This window comes from Puntigrus tetrazona, chromosome 3 (assembly GCF_018831695.1).
Source record: "Puntigrus tetrazona isolate hp1 chromosome 3, ASM1883169v1, whole genome shotgun sequence".
Taxonomy (NCBI): Eukaryota; Metazoa; Chordata; class Actinopteri; order Cypriniformes; family Cyprinidae; genus Puntigrus; species Puntigrus tetrazona.
Window position 1 is genome coordinate 15,483,106 of NC_056701.1, and position 23,650 is coordinate 15,506,755.

Genomic DNA, 23,650 nt, shown 5'->3' on the forward strand with positions numbered 1-23,650 from the left:
GATGATGTTGCAAAACATAAACTTGTAAAAAATGCAATATCAAACAACACATTACAATTAAACCTATAATACAGTACTTTCTGCATGCTTTGGTATGTTAGTCAAAAAAACATTAAAATACACTCAATTTGTTAAAAATTTACTTGCAAAAAAAACTATTTAAAAAAAAAAAAAAAAAAAAAAAAAGGTACTTTAATAGTAAAACATTTAAATTTGTTATTACAAAGCTCTTACAAAGGAAGAATAATTAATGACACAATTTTTCATTTTTGTGTGAACTAACCCTTTAAGTGAAAGTGGTCATGAAAGCACATTCTCTTTAAGTTCACTGAAGTTGCCTTTCATTTCATAAAAATGATTACATTTGCACAATCTTATCTGCAAGTACACTTTAAAATAAAAGTACACAAGTTTACATTCAATGCTATTAAGCACACTTATATAGGAAACACAAATAACAAATATTTAGCCACACTATGGCTACTCTCCACCCTCTCCATTACCACAAAAGAGTTTTAACATGTCAAAGTCATGTAACAATCAGAACTCCCTTCCAGGGCCCCAGACTGCTCTCACAACATAAGCCAAACACACTCAGAGGGCCTACGCCGTCCATCTCCTCTCCACATACTCCCAACAATGCTCTGCAATTACTCACTCAAGCGCTAACAACTAGTTAGCAAAGGATAATGCAATTTCACGGTCTGAATAGTGACAAACAGCAGACATTGTGTCCAAAGTCTAATGCAGTAAACATACGTTGTCCTATATTAAAAGACACAAACCTAAGTAATTATGGGGGTCTTAAAAAAAAAAAAGTGTTGCCTACTCAATGAGTCATTGAATGATGGAAGAAAACCAGACTGTTTATGCTAAAACACAGTATCCAAGTCACTTGTTAACTTCGTATAACATCGCTTAAAAATATCACCTGATTTGAGATGAATGATAGCAATCTGAGATTCCTTCTAAAAAATTAAATGCAAATGATGAAATGTCTGACATACAGCAGCTCCAGCTGAACTTTGTCTTACTAAGCGGTTCTAGAAACTGTAGCTTTAGCAACAAAGAGTGAACCATGAACTTTGTGTTACCCATGGTGCATGGCCATTTTCAGTTCATGTCACAACTGATTAGTCTGACTGGAGGGAGATTCCTGAGCCTGTTCTGCTTATTTCCAAGTCAGGCGAAGGTCCTTAGAAAAGAAGCCAGGAGCAAACCCTTTCCTTTCCAGTAACTTGCCACAATTTGTAAATAAATGGAGGCCCTTTAAGTAGAAAGGTTTGGCAGCATTGAGCATAAAACAGAATCTTCTTCACTATGCTAGTTTCCAGAGGTCTATAGATTGCTTACCGGCCACTGAAGTGCACTTACAGGGGGGAGGGGACTGATTTTGAGCTCCCTGTGTGTCTGTGAGGCTCACAACAGAATACTAATGCCTTTCGGCTGAGACACATGAGAGAAAAGATATGCTAAGGGACATTTAAACTTCCCTCAGCAGCACCACCTAAAACCATCAGGAAGAATCGGCTCCAGCAAAAGATAGAGCAGTTATGAATGAACCTATGAAGAGGCGTTGGAGTGTTTCCTCAGCTGTGTTCAATCAGAAGAGAGGACATCCCTATGAGAGAATGTGAAACTTGAGAGCACCAGTCTTTCATGAGGCAATCTGCCAAACTAAAAGTTGTGATAAGGCTTTGCCTCTAGACCAGACAAATGTTTGAGTGTTTGCAGTGGCATAGATGCAAACTTCCTGGCTCAGATCAGAGAGCTGCAGTAATGCCGCCGGGAGAGGAAAAAACGGATAGCTAGCGCTCTAGGATAAGACTTCATGCATACAGATCCACTTACGCAGAGCTACTGCGCTTGATTGAGAAGACAACCGATGATAGGAAAGATGACTGACATTCTGAAGATCTACCAAGAATTATATAAACTCGACTTTAAAAGTCACAGCACATAGGGGCATGATTAACACGAGAGAGCAACTTTAGACATTAACGTGTGTGCAAGTATGTAAGTACATACCAAATACAAAGAAATGTGTTAAATTAGGAGACAGAAAAACCCTGTAAGGGTTTTGCTGACTAGTCAATTAATTCTCCCGCTAATGCTGTTTTGGTGCTAGTCGTGATGACCCTGGGGTTGTTTCACACGTGAAGGAAGCAACTTGCATTTATTTGGCATGCATAAAGATTTAATAGTTTACATTATTCACACTTCCCACCTCAGCAGCTGCATAGGGTAAGGGTGAGCAGTTAGAAAACAGTAGTCTTCATTGCAAATGACTGGGTTTATTAACTGGTCTCTATTTAAGGAAAAAAAAAAGAAGGGTGGATTTAATTCTTTCTTCACATGGAATTTTATTATGGGTGATCTGAGCAATAATAACGCCAAATTATATAAATGCCAAAAACAAACCAGATAGGAAAGTATAATAACATCGGTGGACATGACCCTGAAGACCGTGTAGTCTTTCTGTGGCTGAAATAAGATACCTTCTAATGTTTATTTGCATTTATTTTGTGCTATAATAATTAGTAAAGTGGAAGAAATAATTGGTTAACTGGCAAGAGAAAAAAAAAATTAAAAGCAAAAATTTTCATACCAAAAGTAATGTGCTTTTTATTGTCGGTCTGCATGTTGTAACATCCCTCTTTGCTCTGCAATGTATTTCTCACTGTATGAAAGAGGTGTGGCATGAGAGTGCTATGGCTTTTCGGATGTAGCAGTGGTAACTAGGGGGGGCAGGTCTTTGCAAAGGGTCAGTTAACATTAGGATGAAGGATAAGCTGCTCCTCCGTAGATTAGATTTCTCAAAACTCATGACTCTAACAATTCCCTTCTGGCACACTAACCATTTAATACTTTACAGCTGTTGCTTGAGAAAAAACCAAAAAAAACAAACATACTGCTCTCAAACTGAAACATGCCATGCATCCAATTCATACAAATTCAAGTACTGTGGGAATTTATTTGAATGCATCTCTGAAGGGGAGAATGACAGTCATTCTCCCCTTCAGAGATGCATTCAAATAAATTCCCACAGTACTTGGATTTGTATGAATACTTCTAGAAATTTTCAATAGCATTTTGAAATCTACAATTTTGACTGAAAATGGTTTAAAAGACTAAAATGTAATGTAAAATTCAACACACTTTTGAAAAGTGTTTTGAAACGTTGTTGAGTTATAAAGATAAAATTTCATGGTTTAGCATGTTACCACAGACACTGGGGTGGTTTCAAAACCACGCTGATATCTAAACAGGTAATTTCATTATCAAAAAGGTCAATTAACTACTGATAAAAAAAACTAGTAATTTTTTTACAGCATTAAAGATGCATTCTGTAGTGTTTAACTCTTAACATAGCTGTTCTTTGTGTACTCTAAGCACTGATACTACAGAGGTGTTAGACGATGCACTGTCATCTATTGATGTGGATCAGCACATTTAAAATCAATTTAAATTGTATATTTACTATTGACTTTTAAAGAGTGGTATACACAATTCATTTTCCTTACCTGTCCAACTTGGACATCACTACATCATTTTCTCTTTCCACCTTGCGTATACAAAACCATTACCAACAAATGCCTTACACTTGACCTCTTTTTGTTGCAGCCTAAGATCACACATGCCAATTGAATAAATGAAGAATAAAGGAGCATAAATGATACCTGATCGATTAGGTTAATGAGCTCTAATGTGTACTGAGCAAATGAGGGGATGACGTAGTAATGACAGAAATTCATTTTGAGGACGGCACCTCATTTCAGCACAGCCTCAACAGACAACAGAAGCAGTTTTTCTGAAGGTTACATAGCTCTGCCCGCCAGACACTGTCAATCACGAAAGCTGTCGCTACTAAAATCTGAAGCACATCCTGATTACAAGCCTGCTCCAGTGGTGGCCCGGGAAACCATTTCAAAAGACGTCTTTGAGATGATGACCAGCAACAAAAGTGCAGAGGAATGTCCTCTTACAGCAGAGGGTGAACTTAGGGCACAGCCACATGCATTCTTTGGGAGTGAACCCGGCACTTCCAACAGCTCCTCTGTCCCAGCAGTCTCATTACTTTCCACTTCGCCTTGCTAAAACCCCCTTGTCTGTCCTCCCATTTAGCTTTAAAATATAGTCCCCACCCCTGCACCTCAATTTGTGGTGGCAGCGGAGACACATTTATGATCAGGCAGGCTCCTATTACATCAAATGCACGCTAAACTGAGGCCAAAAAACAAAAGACAAATGTAAACATCTCATTTAGATACAAGCTTTCTAAAACATCAGCCAATGTTTTATTACTATATATATATGGATTTTAAAGTTGGTTGAAAATGCCTGTAGCAGTAATATCATAAAAACGCTTAATTTCATAACCTATCCTGACTTTTGCCTACAAATGGCTTGCTAATATCTATCTGGACTAATATATACAATAAGACAAACCATATTATCATTGAAAAAACAAGTACACACCTCAGCTTCATGTATTTTAAAGGTACAGTTAATGGCTTTGTCACAGAATAAATGAATCCAGAGATTCTGTTAATGGCTTTGTATGAGCTGAACAAGCTCAGATGACAGCACCCTTGATCAGATACACCTCAGACTTGGCCGCTCTGGCGTCTGACATCGAGATGACCGGGGCTGTAGAGCTATGCACATCACAGCAAACTAGCCTTTGATGTGCAAACCACACATCTGGAGCTGGAACCAATCCAGATAAAATGGAGCTTATCAAACTACTGCAGCGCTCCAGTTTTCTCGAACTAATGAAGAAAGCACTGACAGCTTAATCAAATAACTCAGCAGGAACTGATAAAACGCTGGACGGCTGTATGCGGTGTTCAATTTATAAGCTGTTCATAAAGAACTTGCTCGTTTATTCATCCAGCAGGATATGGCTATTGATTCAGCCCAAGTTTACACATGACCCTTAGGAATAGAGCCTGGGTCTCCTGCACTTAATGAATTAAAGCAAGGAGTGCAGTAATACATAAGCAATATGGAATCAACACACATACAAATCAGCGTTATTGCAGTGAACAGGAAATACCTTAATTTGAAAATGGCATGAATGTTCATTACAACAGTTTTAAACTTGTGGTTAACGCAAAGTATCAGAAACTTTGTTGTGTACATGTTAATTTGATATGTGCTGACAAGTTTGTTGGTGGGGACATAACTTTCTTTGTTTCTTGTATTGCTTTTTAAAGGGAACTTTTTTAAAAAATAGTCTCATTCAGCAAAAAAAAAGTTGAGTTTTAACATTTGGCGATAGACCCAGAGATTAGCTCATTATGAAATATTTTGGCTAATTTGATTATGCTTTAGCATAATTGTACAATGTTTAAATACATTCTGCAGATTTCACTTCAAAACAAGCTAGCGTAAAACTAAGTCATTTAGCTTTCCTTTTTAAAAAAAAAAAAAAAAAAATAATGAGGAAACAGAACTTATCTTAGTCTCTCAAAGAGAACTCTTAATGACAGAAGAGAGAAAAACGCCGACACTAAACTAATACTGTATTCCCAAATGTTATTCAAAGACATCCAGTTTTAAAAAAGGATGGAGTCAGACCGGGTAAACCAAACTTTGATCTCTCATCACACCCCCTTCAACACCCAATCAGAGGAAATGCTTTCAAAGCCAAACCTCTCATTACTCAACCTCAGAACACCCTCTTTATTTACACCGATCAGTCCCTGTCCTCTCTCCACCGTGAGTTTTCTGGTCTGATGGATGAGGTATTAGTCCGTAAGTGCTGACAGATATTCGCTCAGATCTGGAGAGTGGCAGGTTGTCAGACGAAGCCGTCTCGCAGCCAGCATCCCTCCCCCCGAATGAGTCAAGGCTGCAGACGGAGCATCTCTCAGCTGGGCTGTGCCTGACACTACCAGCCTCCTAAAGCTCAAAGACCTGTACTGTACCACTGCAATCACTATAATACCCCGCCCGTATCTCAGCTTCCATCACAGGAAAAAAAAGCATGCAGAAGAATGTTGGACGTATTCCACTATGCTTGGCATGTCTGACCTGTCCGGTTCAGGAGGACCAGATAATAACAGCTCACCCGAGGAGTCTCCAGCACTTTATTCTGATAGAATCCTCCTCCTAAACATTCCTTTTTCCCCACTACGGACTCAAGCATTCAAGCCTGGACAGTGTCGGCTATAATTATGACAATTTAGAAAAGTTTGTTTTCAAAATACCAAGTTTTAGAGGACTAGCACAACATGTAATGAGTCACATTGTGTGCAAATGCAGATGACTCAAGTCTTCAACACAACAGAGCCATACATCCAGAGTAATTAATCACAATCAGTGAACCATAAACTAGGACATTCACTCACCGCATTGTGTTATTGATCTAGATAAAACTGTCCAAATCCTTCTCAGCATTTTATGAAATGCTCTAAGAGTTTGAAGAAACATCAGCAAAGATATAAAATGTTTAGTAAAAAAAAAAAAATTCTCACAAATATTTGGACATACACTATTATACAATCAAGTACTAATTGAACCTATATATTAAATTTCTTTAAAAACTTGAGACTGGCTAACAAAATCGTTATCAAAGAAAAAATTATTTTTTGTTTCATTTAAATTATAACTATAGAATTCAAAAGGGAAAGATAAACAACTGAGAAGGTGTGCACAAACTTTTAATAGACTCCAGTTCAAGTGTTTGGGGTCTGTAAGATTACTTAGCTGATGTTTTTGAATCTCTTTTGATCAGAAAGGCTGCATTTATTTGACCAAATGCACTTTTCAGGAGTCAATAAACCAGTCACATGAACCTTCTGAAATCATTATAGTATGCTAATTTGCTTGTCAAAAACATTACTTAATAATAATAATAATAATAAAGTTGAAATTGGTAGTGCTGCTTGATATGTGTGCAAACTGTGAGACATTTTTTCCAGGTTTCTCTGATAAAAAGAGAATTCTGCACAGCAATTATTTTAAATCTTTGTAAAAGGTGTTAACTGAGTTTTACTGACCTCAAACATTTAACTAGTTGAATATTTAACACAACAATTAAACTACATCATTCACTCTATTTAAGGAAAGCACTCACAAAAGGATACATTTTGATGGCCCCTGATTTAGTTCCAATGGCCATGAGCTGCAGTTTGGGATCATAGGCCAAAGCACTTGGCTGGTTAGGGAATCCATGTTCAACTGTCTGAGTAAAAGAAGAGCAGAGGAAATCACACATTCAAAACTTCAACTAGCATGTAATGTACATCACATGGACTTTTGAAAGCCCTCTTTTTCTGCTGAACCCAATTCATACTCCGTTGACCTCTAACGCGCCCTGATGCTACAATTAACAATGCAGTAGATATATTGAGTGCAGTCTTGTCAGGAAGGGGATTTCCTTGTTTTTACAAAAAACCCATAACGCAGAACCAGAAATAGCAAGGAAGGAAATCTAGTAGATTTGACAGACAATGTCAAATTCATCTTCACAAGCCATCAAAAGTGACTGGTTTTGGGCCATTTTGAAGACGTCCCCTTAAATCAACACACAGATTTAAGAAACCAGACTTGAAGTTGGCCGAACGATGCAGATCTCTTCACAGGTTGACAAAGTGTGACACGATAAATAACAGGACCTTCCTGTAACATTACACACGGTGTCATGACGCTTCATCAGCTCTGTTTTTCCTAAACCATCTGTGGATTAATGTCATCGGCAGGCATTTGAGAAATGAACAAAACTGGGGACTTTGATGCTCTAAAAACACACATGATGTGAGATCTCTCATTTCCTCCTGTTTTGCTCTACACCGAGGAGGAGGAGGGCTAGAAATGTTTGATTGTGCTGTAATGGTGCCAGAGTTCGGTCATCAGTAAAAAGCCTACAATCAAACTCTTTCTATGTTTTTGGCAGGAGAGCTGTAACACGTTCATTCTGATTTAAGAGCAGCCTCATTACAGAGAGCTCTACAAATCCTCACGATCTCCCAGCACCGCTGCAGGATGCATCCAGAGCTCGATACCCGACATTCAAACATAAACAAACATCATTTTCAACTAAATAAAGCACTCTGGGACAAATAAATAGCGCTTTTAGTAAAAACACTAAATATAAATCACCATAAATAAACTACATATGTACGTATGCATATATTATTGTTGTTATTAGTCCGTCGATTATTAGTCGCCCGTTAAAGTTACAAACATGGGAAAACTTTGAGGTCACTCACAATAGACATAACCTCCGTTGAAGAAGATTAAAATTACACGCAAACACAACATATGTATCGTCCTATTGAAGCCATGGTGCAACTAATGGCACTAAAAACAAGAAAGGCTACTGTTTTAAATAACTTTCACGCGCTTATATTAACATATCTGGTTGCTATAGTGTAAACCATTGTCATATTAGCAAATTAATGTTAATGAAGATAAAGTGAATGGAATAGAACACGTTCACGACAAATGTGTGAATGCATTTGCTTTAATTGTACGTTTTTTCAGTCTATTTCTATGCAAGTCGAAACCGCATGCATGCTCGAGAGAGAGAGAGAGAGAGAGAGAGAGAGAGAGAGAGAGAGAGAGAGAGAGAGAAGGGAGACCCAACGCTATACCTTATTGAATGCAAACAGATCTTGTTTGATTTTCTCACGATGAGGGTCGTTTCCCTGCCGTCTGAACCTAAACTTCATCATCCTGAAGCCGAATCAGAGAAAAATCAAAGCCCGCGCCGTCTCAGATTGATATAAATTCCGTTAGGCGTTGAATCGGTGCAGAGAAACAATGTGATCCTTCATGCAAGCTCCAGTTTCTTTTGTATCCACTCCTCAAGCCGTGCAAGTTTTCAGCTCTGTGTTTATGCAGTTTGACCACAGGGCAAGTTCACAGGAACCACGTCTTGGGAGAGCCAATCAGAATGCAAGAATCTGTGACCAATTCACAAAACCACGCCCCCCGCCAGCTGCGCGTGGAAAACACGGATCAAGAGTCCTCTGGATTAGCTTTACTCACAAATTTGAATTGCCTGGCAGCTATTCAATTTCATTGCTTGGAGAAACTAGCCAATCAAATCATGTTATTTTACTAGCATTTATATACTAGGTGTTTAGTAACATTTTTAATTAAATGCAAATTTTTTTTTATTAAATGTTTAATTATACGTGTTTTGACATTTTTATTATTATTTATTTTAAATATTGCTATTTAGATTTAATTTTTTATATATATATATATATATATATATATATATATATATATATATATATATATATATATATATATATATATATATATATATATATATATACAGACGTGGACAAAATTGTTGGTACCCTTTGGTCAATGAAAGAAAAAGTCACAATGGTCACAGAAATAACTGTTATCTGACAAAAGTAATAATAAATAAAAATTCTATAAATGTTAACCAATGAAAGTCAGACATTGTTTTTCAACCATGCTTCAACAGAATTATTTAAAAAAATGAAACAGGCATGGACAAAAATGATGGTACCCTAGAAAACACTGAAAATAATGTGACCAAAGGGACATGTTAATTCAAGGTGTGTCCACTAATTAGCATCACAGGTGTCTACAACCTTGTAATCAGCCATTGGGCCTATATATATGGCTCCAGGTAATCACTGTGTTGTTTGGTGATATGGTGTGTACCACACTCGACATGGACCAGAGGAAGCAAAGGAAAGAGTTGTCTCAAGAGATCAGAAAGAAAATTATAGACAAGCATGTTAAAGGTAAAGGCTATAAGACCATCTCCAAGCAACTAGATGTTCCTGTGACTACAGTTGCACATATTATTCAGAAGTTTAAGATCCATGGGACTGTAGCCAACCTCCTGGACGTGGCACGCAGGAGGAAAATTGATGACAAATCTAAGAGACGGATAATCCGAATGGTAACAAAAGAGCCTAGAAAGACTTCTAAAGAGATTCAAGGTGAACTTCATGCTCAAGAAACATCAGTGTCAGATCGCACCATCCGTCGTTGTTTGAGCCAAAGTGGACTACATGGGAGACGCGACCAAGGAGGACACCATTGTTGAAAACGAATCATAAAAAAGCAAGACTGGAATATGCCAAACTACATGTTGACAAGCCACAAAGCTTCTGGGAGAATGTCCTGTGGACAGATGAGACAAAAATCGAAGTTTTTGCCAAGGCACATCAGCTGTATGTTCACAGACGAAAAAATGAAGCATATCAAGAAAAGAACACTGTCCCTACTGTGAAACATGGAGGAGGCTCTGTTATGTTCTGGGGCTGCTTTGCTGCGTCTGGCACAGGGTGTCTTGAATCTGTGCAGGGTACAATGAAATCTCAAGACTATCAAGGAATTCTAGAGAGAAATGTACTAGCCAGTGTCAGAAAGCTTGGTCTCAGTCGCAGGTCATGGGTCTTGCAACAGGACAATGACCCAAAACACACCGCTAAAAACACCCAAGAATGGCTAAGAGGAAAAAATTGGACTATTGTAAAGTGGCCTTCTATGAGCCCTGACCTCAATCCTATTGAGCATCTTTGGAAGGAGCTGAAACATGCAGTCTGGAAAAGGCACCCTTCAAACCGGACACAACTGGAGCAGTTTGCTCATGAGGAGTGGGCCAAAATACCTGCTGAGAGGTGCAGAAGTCTCATTGACAGTTACAGGAAGCGTTTGATTGCAGTGATTGCCTCAAAGGTTGCGCAACAAAATATTAAGTTAGGGTACCATCATTTTTGTCCAGGTCTGTTTCATGAGTTTATTTTTTTAATAATTCTGTTGAAGCATGGTTGAAAAACAATGTCTGACTTTTTTCATTGGTTAACATTTATAGAATTTTATTTATTATTACTTTTGTCAGATTAAAGTTATTTCTGTGACCATTGTGAGTTTTTCTTTCATTGACCAAAGGGTACCAACAATTTTGTCCACGTCTGTATATATATAAGCTTTATTGTTAATCCAATTTTTAATGTCTTTTGCTTTTAATTATTACTAGCTAGTCATTTTAATGCTTCAACCTAAATGTATTCCAGGCAACATTTGAAATATTTAAGTTTTTTAGGTAATGTTTATATGTTTTTATTTTATTGTTTACTGTATTTTATTGTGTGTTGAATCTCAATTTATTCAAGCATTATCTCAATTAACAAACAGTTTTTAATAGTTTTTCATTAATAATAATAATAATAATAATAATAATAATAATAATAATAATGCTTTTAAACATATTATTCAACATATGATTGTTCAAATTGTGTATCTACTGTAAATAAATAATGCACATTTGGGGAAAACATTTCGTGATTGTGATTTTCTTTATTATTTACAATAAAAACTTACATACATTATGCATATAATTCATTATTTCTCCTTCGCATCCACATGACAAATAAATGCAAAAGATATATAAATATTTAAAACAGAGTCTCAAGTAGTGCAAATCAGTCTTTAAGAGAGGAAACTTCACTAACTTTGTTGGCTAAAAATTGCTTCCCTATCTTTCATACAAAAGTAAAGTCTTGCTGATCACGTGTCCAGAACTAGAGGTAGTACTATACTGTTTTCAATTATAGGCCCATATGTTCAACCTAATGGAATGCATGTAAATTATTGCGCATAACAAGCTAATCCTGAAACTTGCTTTTGAAATTGCAAACAGGCATATTGCAAAAACAATATCAATAACGACAGGTGGCTTTGGACGTGTAGGAGTTTAATAGTGTCTGATTGCAATTATTGCCGTAATAATAAATAACATCTGTGAGAAGGAGTGCTAGAGCAGAGTGATTTCACTGGGCGGCAGAGTGAGTCTTTTCTCTCGTACTGACAGCAGGTTCTCCATATGCATGGCGATAACACGGCACAGCTCAAGGCTCTGTCAAGCAAAATGCACGGGAACACACTGGTTACTCAGATTAACAACACACCTTAAAGAGGCATTAAAAAAGAGCTGATGTTGCACGATTCGATTATGTGTTGCTTTGCGATTATATATTCCAAAGTCCATACCTGGTCCAGCTGTAACTGTGTAATGCGTTGAGACATGAGGTCACCCAGCATTATCTCCACGTACGGGTAACTGGAGCCAGCTGTGGGCCTCTGTGTACGGGTGGACTGGACCTCCTTCAGCGGAAACTTCACCATCGGCTCCTGAAGAACATTGAAAACAGCCGTCAAGTCTGTATGTGACCGTGTTATACAATATCGTGGAAGGAAATGCAGACGAATTAGCAAATCCTTGCAAATATACAGATGACCTATTTAATCACAGAATCACTGCATACTTTTGTTTGTATAAATGAAACAACAACAGTCTAACCTTGTCGTTTAAGTCTGTATCTTTCACAGGCATATAATTATAATATAGATAATAATTAGAATTTTTTATTAAGCAGCAAATCAATGTATTAAAATAACTGCTTAATTGCATCCAAAATATAAGCTTTTTTTACATAACGTGTGTGTACTGTGTGTATTTATTACACGTATACAGATACACACATACAGCACATATTTTGAAAATATATACATGTAGTTTCATGTATTTTTTTCATATATATATAATATGTACAGACAGTACATACGAATATATTATGTAAACAAAAACATTTTTTTAATGTGATAATCGTTTGAAAATGGCTGCATTTAAAATTTCACAGTATTACTGTTCATACTGTATTTGTTATCAAAAAAAAGATTTTTACATAGGTTTGTAGTGCGCAATGGAAATAAAGGGTTTAAACTTACATTAGTATCTTTCCTAAGAAAATTCAGACCATTTTGATTGACAGCCAGTATGCATGGAGTGTCGATAGCACTATTACTGCTGCTGTGTATGTAGAAGAATGATGAGCCAAACATGGGCAAAGCGCTCACAAGCCCTGAAACGGAGACACAAGCACAACAATCAGTGTTTGAGTAAAAAGCTTTACGTCTTCCCATTGGCTGTTCTCCTGAGTCAACAACTCACCCAGAAATTGTGCTTTGGCCTGATGAGGAGTGAGGGGCTGCACCTGCTGCATGTGCTGGGTCACCATGTTTAACCACTGCTGCTGCCACTGGAGACCGAAGAGCTGGGTGGGGATATACTCCTGCACCTCATGACTGATGGCAGAGGACAAGAGACTGTTAGTCTATAGAAGAGCTAACAGCCAGGTGCTGTTCTCCATCAGGGGCCAACTGAACAATTGTGCTGTGTTTTTATAACTGTGAGTTTGACCTATATACAATTATTGGCACAGTAATTAACATGTGGACAGATCTCTTCAAAGTGACTAATTTCTCCCTCATTCCTAGTAATGATCCCTGGGATTGCATTTCCCTGCATTTCTGCTTGAAGAGCAGGCAATTAGTGGTCTCATTAATAGACCAAAATGATGCAGCGAGCCTTGAAATATATTATACACTACTGTTCAGAGTTTGGGGTTTCTAAGATCTTTTAATCTTTTTGAAAGAAGTCTCTTAAACTTAGCCAGGCATTGATAATGTAATATTGTAAAAATATTATTACAATTTACAGTGACTGCTTTCTGTTTTAATATATGTCAAAATTGTATTTATTCCTGTGACTGAAAAGCTGAATTTTCAGCATCATTACTTCAGTTTTTAGTGTCAAATAATCCATCAAAAGTGACTTTTAAAAGCAATTTTCTCAGTATTAAAATTTTTTGCACACTCAGATTCCAGATTTTCAAATAGTTGTATCTCGGCCAAATATTGACCTATTCTAACAAACCACACATTAATGGAAAACTTATTTATTCATTTATTCAGTTTATGTATAAATCTCAATTCCCAAAATATGACCCTTATGACTGGTTTTGTGGTCCAAGGTCACATATGAGAAGTTTTTCTTATTAAAAATAGTTGCGCATAAATAATATTATTATTTTTGAGAATATCACTTTTTCTCTGATAAACCAAATTAAAAAGGACAATATATATATATTTGTCCTTTACATGTATTTTTTTTTTTTAACATTATAAATGTCTTCACTTTCACTTTTGCTCAATTAAATGCATACTCGATGAATAAAAGTATTGAATTCATTCAAAAAAGAGATTAAAGACTTTAAACTTCTAAAAGGTATATTATAGTAACAATTACAATATGTATAAGGACTACAATTTCTAGCAATCAATTCACACATATTAAGTGCAATGCAGAGTTTGGTTCAGTGGAGTAAATGTGACGTTTTTAAGATGATACATAACACATCTGTTCTTTCTCTGGTTGATAAACTTAGTGTATGTCAGTCAATTGCATTACATGGTGGGCAGGTAGATTGAGTCCTTGGCACGGTGTTGCAGAGCTGCCAGTTTTGACACTTGCTGAAGCTGCTGCTCGCTGGCTTTACCTTGTGGAACAACACTGAGCAGCCCTTTCAAGTAGTCAGGGGACACCTGCAAAATGAGAATGAAGATCAGATTAATAGCCTGAGCAGAGAAAACTTAGATAAAATCGAGAACAAATGCCTCAGATCTTTGTAAGTTGTGCAATAAGCAGCACAAACCATGAAAGGAATGTGTAGGAAATTGAATCCGTCTGGCTGATGTACCTGATTGTAATGCATAGTGACTCCGAGCTCATTGTCAAACTTCAATGTCTGTGTCCAGATCACTCTTCGAAACCACAGACTGTAGTTGCTATCAACCTGTTCAGCTTCTGTCGTAACATCCAAGATGTACTCCCTTTTGTTTAGAGGGCGGACATTCTGGCCTGGAGAAAGAGTGAATGATACCGGCATGATACCGCTTGTATCATCTTAAAGGAATAGTTCACCCAAAAAAAGAAGATTTGCTGAAATGTACCCTCAGGGCATTCAAGGTGTAGCTGAGTTTGTTTCTTCATCAGAACAGATTTTGACAAATGTATTATTACATGACTTGCTCAAAAGCTCCTCTGTAGTGAATGGCTGCCACCACAATAAGTCCAAAAAGCTAATAAAAATGTTTCGCTTTACAAGACATTTATTGATGGAGTCATGTGAATTACGTGTGGATTATTGTGATGTTTTTTCAGCTGTTTAGACTCTCATTCCGACGGCACCCATTCACTACAGTGTATTTTCTGGTGAGCAAGTGATGTAATGCTAAATAAATCTGTTCCCATAATGAAGTAACAAATGAATCTACATCTTGCATGACCTGAGGGTGAGTCATTTTTTATCTTTGGGTGAACCTAAGTGAACTACAAGCAAGCTAATGTTAGATTTTAAATATGTGTTTTCCTTTTTGTCACTTCACCTTTGTTTGTGACCACAAATATAGCATATTCTTCCAAGGCCTCAAGTTTATGCAGACTCATTTCATAGCACAGCTCTTCAATGGCATCCAAAGCCACCTTCAAAGTACGAAAAAAAAAACTTGAACACCATTGTTCCAACTAAAGTGAAATTGCCTTAAATATGACAGAGTCTACATACTGAGCAAGTTTTGATCTTTAAATGGCGTTCAATTCCACCAGGAAGAAGAAACAACTGCCGTTTGGAGCTCCTTCCAGCCTTGAAAATGTTGGATTGCACATGTTTAAGCAACAATTGCTGGAAATGTCACTAAAATTATCACTACAATTTTTTTTAAATTAGCATTGAAATGTGCAACTAACCAGCATAGCTTTCAATTCCATCCCATTAGGATGTTCGACACGTCCACCATACTGAAAGGTCTTCCTGAGGTTCTGCTCACAAGCCTTGGAAATACCTGTCAATATATATCATGTTTGTGTAATCATCAGTCAGTATTAAATCTGTGTATCTGTGTGGCAGTATACCTTGAAAGTGCACCCCTGGACTTGCACAGACGTCCTGGAGGTACTTCAGCAGATAAGGTTTAAGCGCCTCTGAACACTTGTAGTATGCAGTGAGGATGTACAGCAGCCTCCAGCCCCTCTGACAGCTTTCCCTGTCAAATACAGAAAAGATCATCTATGACCCCCACCTGGCACATTAAAATTAATCTTCCATGGCTTCATCATTCAGAAAGAGCGGGCTTATACGTCTTGGAGCTGGTGTTGGCGGTGATCTGCTTGAGGACTTGGCAGTACGCTTCATCTCTCATTAGTCCATACTCGCCACTCAGCTGCAACACAGATTATTCACATCGCATATTGCATTAAAGACATTTATCAAGTTCCTGTCTGGTTATCTTAATTATAACCGGAATTCTTGTTGTGCTTTTTGAAGAGCTGCATACCCGTAGGATGGTGCTCACGACCTCTTGCTCAGTCTGGCCTTTCATAGGGTAGTCTCCCATAAACTTCATTATAGCTGCAAGATAAGAACTATTGGAGTTGTATTAAATTGTAAACAATACATTTTTATAGATGACTGGATAAAATATCTCTGTTAATTAGTTTACATTACAAAAAAAATGTTCTTACCAAGAAAAATATCTGCAGCTACTTTGTTCATGTTTTCATCGGTGAACTCGATTAGGGACTCTTGAATTGGAGACTACATACCCGAAGCAAAAAATAATCAGAACAGGAACATGGGAAATTGAGGAACAAGAAGTAAATGAAAGTGTTTTGTGACCTTAAATGCGTGTCAACCTATTGTTTGGGACTCCCAAAACCAAAATATGAACTTTACCGACACTTTAAACTTTGTGAGTAACAATTTAAAATTCAGTTTGCTTCTCACTACTTCAGTAGACTTGGAATATAGCACACAAGATTTTAGGTTTTTTAAAGCTTAAACCCTCCTGCTCCATTCCTTATAATAGAATATTGAGTATTCAGTATTGAATATAACATAATGTCAAAATACTGATTCCTAATCAGCTATTATTCATGTATTTATTTATTATTTAATTTATGTCGTTTTTATATTTTTTGAGGGTATGGTATACGTTCTATACCTTGGAAAATTTCACCATTTCCGATGGTTCCCTGGACTCCTTTGTTTTCTTTGACTTTTTCTTGTATGAATCACTGGAAAACATAAACGATGACAATGTTTCAGTTAAACATTTTCATCTGTGTAACTGTGAGAACATGAACTCGCGGTTTCCCTTATGATGTAATCAGCTGACCCATTTTTTCTCTGGGCCCCTCTGAAATATTTCTTTGCAAATTCCACTATGTTGTATTGGTTGTCTTGCAGGATTCTCTCATCGATGTCCATATCGGGCCAGTCTGTGTATGCCTCCGCATACTCACCGACATGAGACACCACCTAGAGGTGGGATGTAGCAACACAACGGCACTCAGAAGGATCTATGGCTCATTTAAATCAGAAAGACAGACTGTGTGACTGTTAAACACATATACCTCAATAGACCGGTCGAGTTCATGGGCTGCGGCGGCAGACCCTACAGCCACTGCCACGGCTGCGGAGGCGGCCACGCGACCCTGCTTGTTCTTGGGCTCCTCTTTCTTGTCCACAGGAATGTTAATGAAGTCAGGAGCAGCCACTGGCTGAACAAACTCCACAGGAAAAACCCCAGATCGCCCATGAATGGCCCCAAACTTCCAGCCTTTGTACCATACAAGAAATGGTGTGTGAAAGTGTGTGTGTGACAGTAGTATGATGACATTTTAAGAGTAGACTGAAGTGCTTTATAAAAAGCAGCAGTGAAACCATCATGAATGGAGAAGGGAAGTCAGGTTCTATACATGCAACTAGGGATACAGAATTTCAGATAAGTCAGTTAACTCAAGTGCAGCACAGTAAAACAGCACATGAAGAGACCACCAAACAGTCCACACACCACCCACCAAAATCAGGTGTGTCTCTTTTTAATTCCTCCAGGAGAATCACCTTCTTTTTCACTATGCCACCATAACACTGGCCTGTGAAACAGCCACAACGCTTACATGAACAAGTTATAGTACCTTGTACAACATATTTTGAATCCAAAGTATACTACTTATCAGTATCAATAAACTACATGTCAAAAGTCTGAGTTTGTCACCTTTTTTTGTAAAGTAAATATTTTTATTCAGCAGTGATACACAGGGTTCTATTTCACATATACTTTTCAAGTGAATTTCCTTTTTTATCGAAGTCTCCTGAATAAAATCTGAATCACAATTGTTACAGAATATTAATCAGCACAACAGTCTTCAACATTAAAAATAATAATAAATGTTTGATATTAAGAACCGGCACTCATAAAAATGAGCAAATCAGCATTTCACTTGATACCAAAGACTGGAGTGATGATGCTGAAAGTTCTGTATTAAAGTATTAAAAATAGAAAACAATTATTTAAAAAGAGATTTTATTTAAAAAAATTATAACCTAAATATTATATTATATTATATTACATTACATTATATTGAAAGTGAAAAGTAAGACATTTCTAAATTAAATTAAAGTAAAAATCTAGTGAAATTAATGTAATAATTATCTAGCAAATGCATATACCAATTTGTAAATTATGTAAAAAATAATAATAATAATGATTAAAAGATTATTTTGACTCATTACATTATTGACTCGAGTGTCTTCAAGTGTTATATTTCAAAGCAGCTGTTCTACTCATTTAGTCTCTTTTTCCCTCAAACGTGAAGAGTAATGTCAGATCTTCATGACTGATTAAAGCAGTCTCACCTGTATCTAGGCCTTCCATCTTCTGCAAGCGTATGATGTCTCCCTTGTGGAAACTCAGCAGCGTTCTGTCATCTGTAATGTAATTACGCACAGCAACGACATAGTCTGAGTCCTAGAGCGAGAGAGAGGACAATTAACTCACAGCACCACATCATCTCCGAAGCAAACAAATGTGTGTGAGAACTGACCTTTTTCAGCTCTGTGATAAAGTAGTCAATCATGGTTTTGACCTGAGGAGCTTTGGCAGAGAACAGAATCAGTTTCTCATTGGTGAGGTTGAACTCCAGCATGTTTTTGGAAGGAATGGTGACGAACATGATGTCCGTGTAGCTGTAAAACGTTAACAATGATCACAATATATCCACATCTAAGAATATCAATGGTGTGATGTCAGCGCCATTAATTAAGCAAATTAAAAATGCAGTTTATTTAGAAACAATGATAAAATACAGACATTAAAAGTCTCTGATAACTGATACCTGTAGGGTCGCAGGACTCTAAAGTAATCTGGCGCTACAGCACTGCTCCTGACCATTTTCAAAAGCTTGATCCCTCGATGAGATACAGACAGTACCTGGACCCCTGTGCCAACACTGCCCTGTTCAGGAAGATTTTGGCTTAGGTTTGGTTTAAATGGCATTATGATGCAACAAATATCTTATTAAAACATTGCTTAATTTCAGCCAGTTTCAACAGAACCACGCTTATTAAATTATTTGCAGTTTGTGAACAGTGCACTATGCTGAGCCAACCTATAAACCAGCAACAACCAACATAGACCAGCCAGGACCTGTTCTGAAATTCATGATGGTCTTTAAAGGTTTTTGCAGTATGCAATATCAGAGAGAGATTCCTTACAGATGCTGGGAAAAGCCGTGAGAAGTAGATCTCCCAGGTGTCTTTTGCCACAACCACAATCTTCTTCTTCACGTTATCATCCTGGATTGTGGCATTCATGTCAATGCTGTGTTCCGCTGTCACAAAACAGAAGACACAATATTCCTCTCAATAAGCTGTGCTCACGTATTACAAGAGACAAATGTGTTTGTAAGATAATTAATCAAGATGAATCATACCAAAAAAGGATTTCATCTTCTGCCTTTCTTCTGTTGTAATGCGAATGCAAGCCTCTGAGAATGTGTCGTGGACAATCTAAAACACAGAAGTTTATTTGTAATTATTGTTAATAGAAGTAAAACCAGTGCTATTGCTAATTTAGATGCTAATTTAGTTTCGTTTTTTCTTTCTATTAATCAAAAAAAAAAAACCTTAAAAACTTCCACATAAATATTGAGAAGCAAAACTTTTTCAGCATTGAAAATAATCAGAAATGTTTTTTAAGCAGCAAATAAGCCTATCGGAAAACAGTTTTTTAAAAATGCTATAATATCTCTCAGAATTAGTGTTTTTAGTGCATTTTCACTTCTTTCAAAAACATAAACAAAACTGATCCCTATATTTTTAATAGTAGTGTGATTAAATTATGGCTGTCAAAGTGAAATCTCCTTATACAGATTAAGTCCAAAACAAGTGGGTTTGTGTCACATTAAAAAATAAATATGACCTCATGATTACAGCCAAATCATGAGGTCATGATTAATACCAAAGAAAATCAAACCTGCTTGAACAACAGGTCTAGCATCAATGGGTGGTTGAAGCTGTCTTTTGGATAAAAAACCTGAAAACAGATGACACAAACGTTTTATAATCACTTCTGTATTTTAAAATGTCCATTGGCCCATCACAACACAAAGACACTGGCCTCTTTCCTCAAGTAGATCTTCCATGGCACATTGGTGTAGGTGTAGTGCTCCTCGCTGCTTCTCTTGTGCAGCTGCGTCTGAATATTCTCTTCTTCTAATGGAAGCTCTCTAGATACTGGAATACAACATAATAGCCGTGCTAATATAGCCTCTACATTGAAAAGAAATTAAATTACATACTGTAGATGCTTACCAGGTGCAGGTGCCGGGAATCTCTGACTAACAGCTGGTACAGGAGGCGATCGCTGCATCTTGATGCTTTTTGCTGGTTTCAGTGCCCCACCATCATAATCATACTCCTTTGCAGATGTCGAGGGAGAGACTGGGGTGTAGGTTTTCTTTCGCTGGTTGTGTGGGACACAAACATACTAAGAATTAACCACGGTGATAATACTAAAACGTACTACTAATGCATAAATTTAACTTATATGACTTTAAATTTATCTGTAAATAAACTGATCTACTTGTGGAGGCGGAGCACTCATCTGGTCCTTAAGTATCATCATAGCTTCATCATGGGGGTCTGGTTTCTTCAAAAACACTTTAGCTTCCCTCCTGCATTGAAGTCCAGCACATTTAGAGCTTTGGTCTTTGTTCGGTTCTCATTTAAAGATCTCTTTAGATTAATATTTCATCAATGTTTTGTTGCAAGGTCAAGGAGAACATTGGTTAGCTGTGTATCGGTTTTCAGTTCAGTTCATTTATTATTAAAGAAGTGCAACTGGCTTTTGCATCTAAAAATGTTAACTTCTCACCTGGGAATCTCTGTTGGTTTTACAGGGTTTGCCTGGTACTGCTTGATAATGTCTTTGATGTTGTGACTTGGCTCTAAATGTTCAGAGTTTGAGATAGTGGCTCGGACCACATCTCCTGCTGGTGGATCCCTTCTAGTCGGGCCTTTAGAGACATGTCAACACATTAATGATTTTAATGAGTAAAATTAAGCATGAAGGTGTATAGACTGATGTAATGACATACTGTACTGTCGCTGTGAAGATTTCTGTGGTGGAGAAGCAGGGGATGGTTTGTAGGAAACAGGTCCAGATTCTTGTTTAGTCTTCAAATAAAATACATGTAATGAATAAAAATTAGATTTTTTTTATTTTTATTTACTAACTGTCCGTCATTATGTTTTGAGGAAATAACACTTTTATTTAGCAAGGAAGTTTTAATAACCCAAATTTTAGAAGATCACAATTTATTTTCAGGTCCAGTTCGCAGTATTAACTTTTGCCCCACAAACTTCTAATAACTGTTTATTAATAGTTGTTAAGGTAGTTGGTAAATTTTGGTATTGAGTATTCGGTATTGGGGATTAGGGATGTAGAATATAGTTATGCAGAATATGTGTTTTATAATTAATAATAGACAGCCAATATGTTAATAACAGGTATACACAAGTAGTTAATAGTAAGAATTGCTCCCTAAAATAAAGTTTTCTATAACAAACAAACGCTATTTTGAACATTCTATTCAGAATCCTAACAATAAAATTAATCCAGGGTTTCCAACAAAATATTAAGCTGTTTAAAGCTTGAGGATTGTGTGACTCTGAAGTTAAAATTCATCTTAGCCATGACAGGAACAAAATGTAAAAATATTTTAAAATATAACCACATATCAAAAGTTATTTTAAATTGTAATAATATTTTACAATATTACTAAAACAAAATCTTACCAACCTCAAACTTTTGAACAGTAGTACATGCGGAAATGTAGTGCTAATATGACTTCTATAGTATATGCCGTTACAATATAATCAAAGAGTAATCTTAATATCTAATGATTTGTGATCTATATTGTAATCAGGGCTCAGGGATACTCACAGGGCTGTACTGGCTGGAGCGAGGAGCTGGCACATGCTGCGCTGAATTATACATCTGCTGCTGGAGGGCCATGGCTTGCATTGTCATCTGCTGAGCCTGTGGTACATCACATTAGCTCAGCATTCAAACGCATTTAACTGTAGATAACTACAAGTTTAAGTCTCACCAGTATAATCGCTTGCTGGTTGATGATGGCTTGCTGCTGCTGTGCTAAGACAGCTGGATCTGCACCTTTAGAGATAAACGCACTCTAATAACTGTGATAGGAACGCAGAGATAAACAGAGCTGTCTTTCACAAATGATCCCAGAGAATTAATCAGCGGAAAGCGTCGTTTATGCAGCATTCATACCTGACATATCAGGCATTGGTGGCACATTAGGCATAGCTGGCAAGGGTGGCATAGCAGGCAAAGCTGGCATAGAAGGCATAGCTGGCATTGAGGGGACTGAAGGTACGGCGGTAGGAGCGTGTGCATGAGGCACAGAAGACATAGATGGCATAGGTATAGGTGGCATCATTGTTCCTCCCATAACAGGTAGAACTGGCACCGCTGAGGACAGTAAATATGGCAATTACCCCTTTAACATGATTTCATGCAAGTATTGGCTTGGCTATAAAGCTTTGAGGTCCGACAAAACCCAATTTGCTGTACCAAGCCCTATATAAAATATTAACAATATTGCTGAAAGTGAACTGAACACACCGCAACATTGTTCAATAACAGTATGGATGTGCTAAAAATACTCTGTATTTTATTTTACTGTTTCAAAGATTTTAACAAGTCAAATTTAATCAAATTTATATACATACAATCACACAATACACACACATTCACACAAAACAGACTCTCAATAATAGTTATTTAAGTATAACTGACAATGATGTACTATTGTAAATGAAAATTCATATTTTGAATTATATTTTATTATTTATATTTATTATATTTTTTTCATTTTTATGTCTATATCATTTTTAGTAATTTTTATTTATTTAAAGTTTTAGTTTATTTAGTTTTAGTTATATCATTACTTCAAATTAAACTAAGCAACAGTGACAAACGTTGCTAAAATGAAAAGTTTTTATATTTTACTTCAGTTAACATTCATTTGATTCAAGAAACAAATATGGTAAACACGTGATGTAATTATGTCTTCAGAAAAGTAGCAGTATTGACAATTTTACAAGTGTTAATTTAACTAAATAACTTTTGATTTAGAAATAAAATATGATTATATCTAATCATGCATTCATGTTTAAATTGTTTTCAAAATATATTAGAATAAAAGTAAAGTTTATCAATTTTTCTTTAATAAGTTAATTAGAAAAATGTACAAGCAAAATTTGTTCATTCATAGAGGGTTTTTTTATACATACGTATTTAAGGAACACAAATTGCATGCATTTTGTGGAACGACCCATGGGCCACCAATCACCAAAAGCCACAGTCACTTAAAATCACCAAAGCATTAAATCAGTCTGAAAGGTACATTGATCATTTATCATGCAAAGCATTT

General features: G+C 36.7%; 2 protein-coding genes across 5 annotated transcripts in view; both read right to left on the minus strand.

Moving 5' to 3' along the window:
• llgl1 (LLGL scribble cell polarity complex component 1) overlaps nt 1-8,851 on the minus strand; it is a 29,663-nt gene extending 20,812 nt beyond the window's left edge. For 2 of the 4 annotated variants that reach the window (XM_043233980.1, XM_043233979.1), the window contains exons 1-2: nt 8,604-8,851; nt 7,095-7,192 (exon numbers count right to left, since the gene is read on the minus strand). In XM_043233980.1, the coding sequence (XP_043089915.1) occupies nt 7,095-7,192; nt 8,604-8,684 (179 nt within the window). In that variant the 5' untranslated portion in view covers nt 8,685-8,851. Of the gene's footprint in view, nt 1-7,084; nt 7,193-8,603 lie in introns of all 4 variants that reach the window. The other 2 variants (XM_043233982.1, XM_043233981.1) reach the window with 2 other exon arrangements.
• A 2,443-nt stretch (nt 8,852-11,294) lies between these two features.
• myo15aa (myosin XVAa) overlaps nt 11,295-23,650 on the minus strand; it is a 29,018-nt gene continuing 16,662 nt past the window's right edge. Inside the window, exons 35-65 of the mRNA XM_043228918.1 lie at nt 22,486-22,686; nt 22,301-22,365; nt 22,135-22,230; nt 21,287-21,365; nt 21,064-21,205; nt 20,773-20,863; nt 20,502-20,652; nt 20,308-20,423; nt 20,164-20,223; nt 19,622-19,697; nt 19,404-19,519; nt 19,025-19,143; nt 18,734-18,875; nt 18,546-18,657; nt 17,708-17,782; nt 17,261-17,466; nt 17,023-17,165; nt 16,849-16,921; nt 16,370-16,442; nt 16,183-16,256; nt 15,986-16,068; nt 15,761-15,891; nt 15,596-15,690; nt 15,414-15,491; nt 15,235-15,331; nt 14,547-14,707; nt 14,258-14,391; nt 12,959-13,092; nt 12,736-12,869; nt 11,998-12,138; nt 11,295-11,863 (exon numbers count right to left, since the gene is read on the minus strand). Coding sequence (XP_043084853.1) covers nt 11,762-11,863; nt 11,998-12,138; nt 12,736-12,869; nt 12,959-13,092; nt 14,258-14,391; nt 14,547-14,707; nt 15,235-15,331; nt 15,414-15,491; nt 15,596-15,690; nt 15,761-15,891; nt 15,986-16,068; nt 16,183-16,256; nt 16,370-16,442; nt 16,849-16,921; nt 17,023-17,165; nt 17,261-17,466; nt 17,708-17,782; nt 18,546-18,657; nt 18,734-18,875; nt 19,025-19,143; nt 19,404-19,519; nt 19,622-19,697; nt 20,164-20,223; nt 20,308-20,423; nt 20,502-20,652; nt 20,773-20,863; nt 21,064-21,205; nt 21,287-21,365; nt 22,135-22,230; nt 22,301-22,365; nt 22,486-22,686 — 3,500 coding nt within the window. The 3' untranslated portion in view covers nt 11,295-11,761. The remainder of the gene's footprint in view (nt 11,864-11,997; nt 12,139-12,735; nt 12,870-12,958; nt 13,093-14,257; nt 14,392-14,546; nt 14,708-15,234; nt 15,332-15,413; nt 15,492-15,595; nt 15,691-15,760; nt 15,892-15,985; nt 16,069-16,182; nt 16,257-16,369; nt 16,443-16,848; nt 16,922-17,022; nt 17,166-17,260; nt 17,467-17,707; nt 17,783-18,545; nt 18,658-18,733; nt 18,876-19,024; nt 19,144-19,403; nt 19,520-19,621; nt 19,698-20,163; nt 20,224-20,307; nt 20,424-20,501; nt 20,653-20,772; nt 20,864-21,063; nt 21,206-21,286; nt 21,366-22,134; nt 22,231-22,300; nt 22,366-22,485; nt 22,687-23,650) is intronic.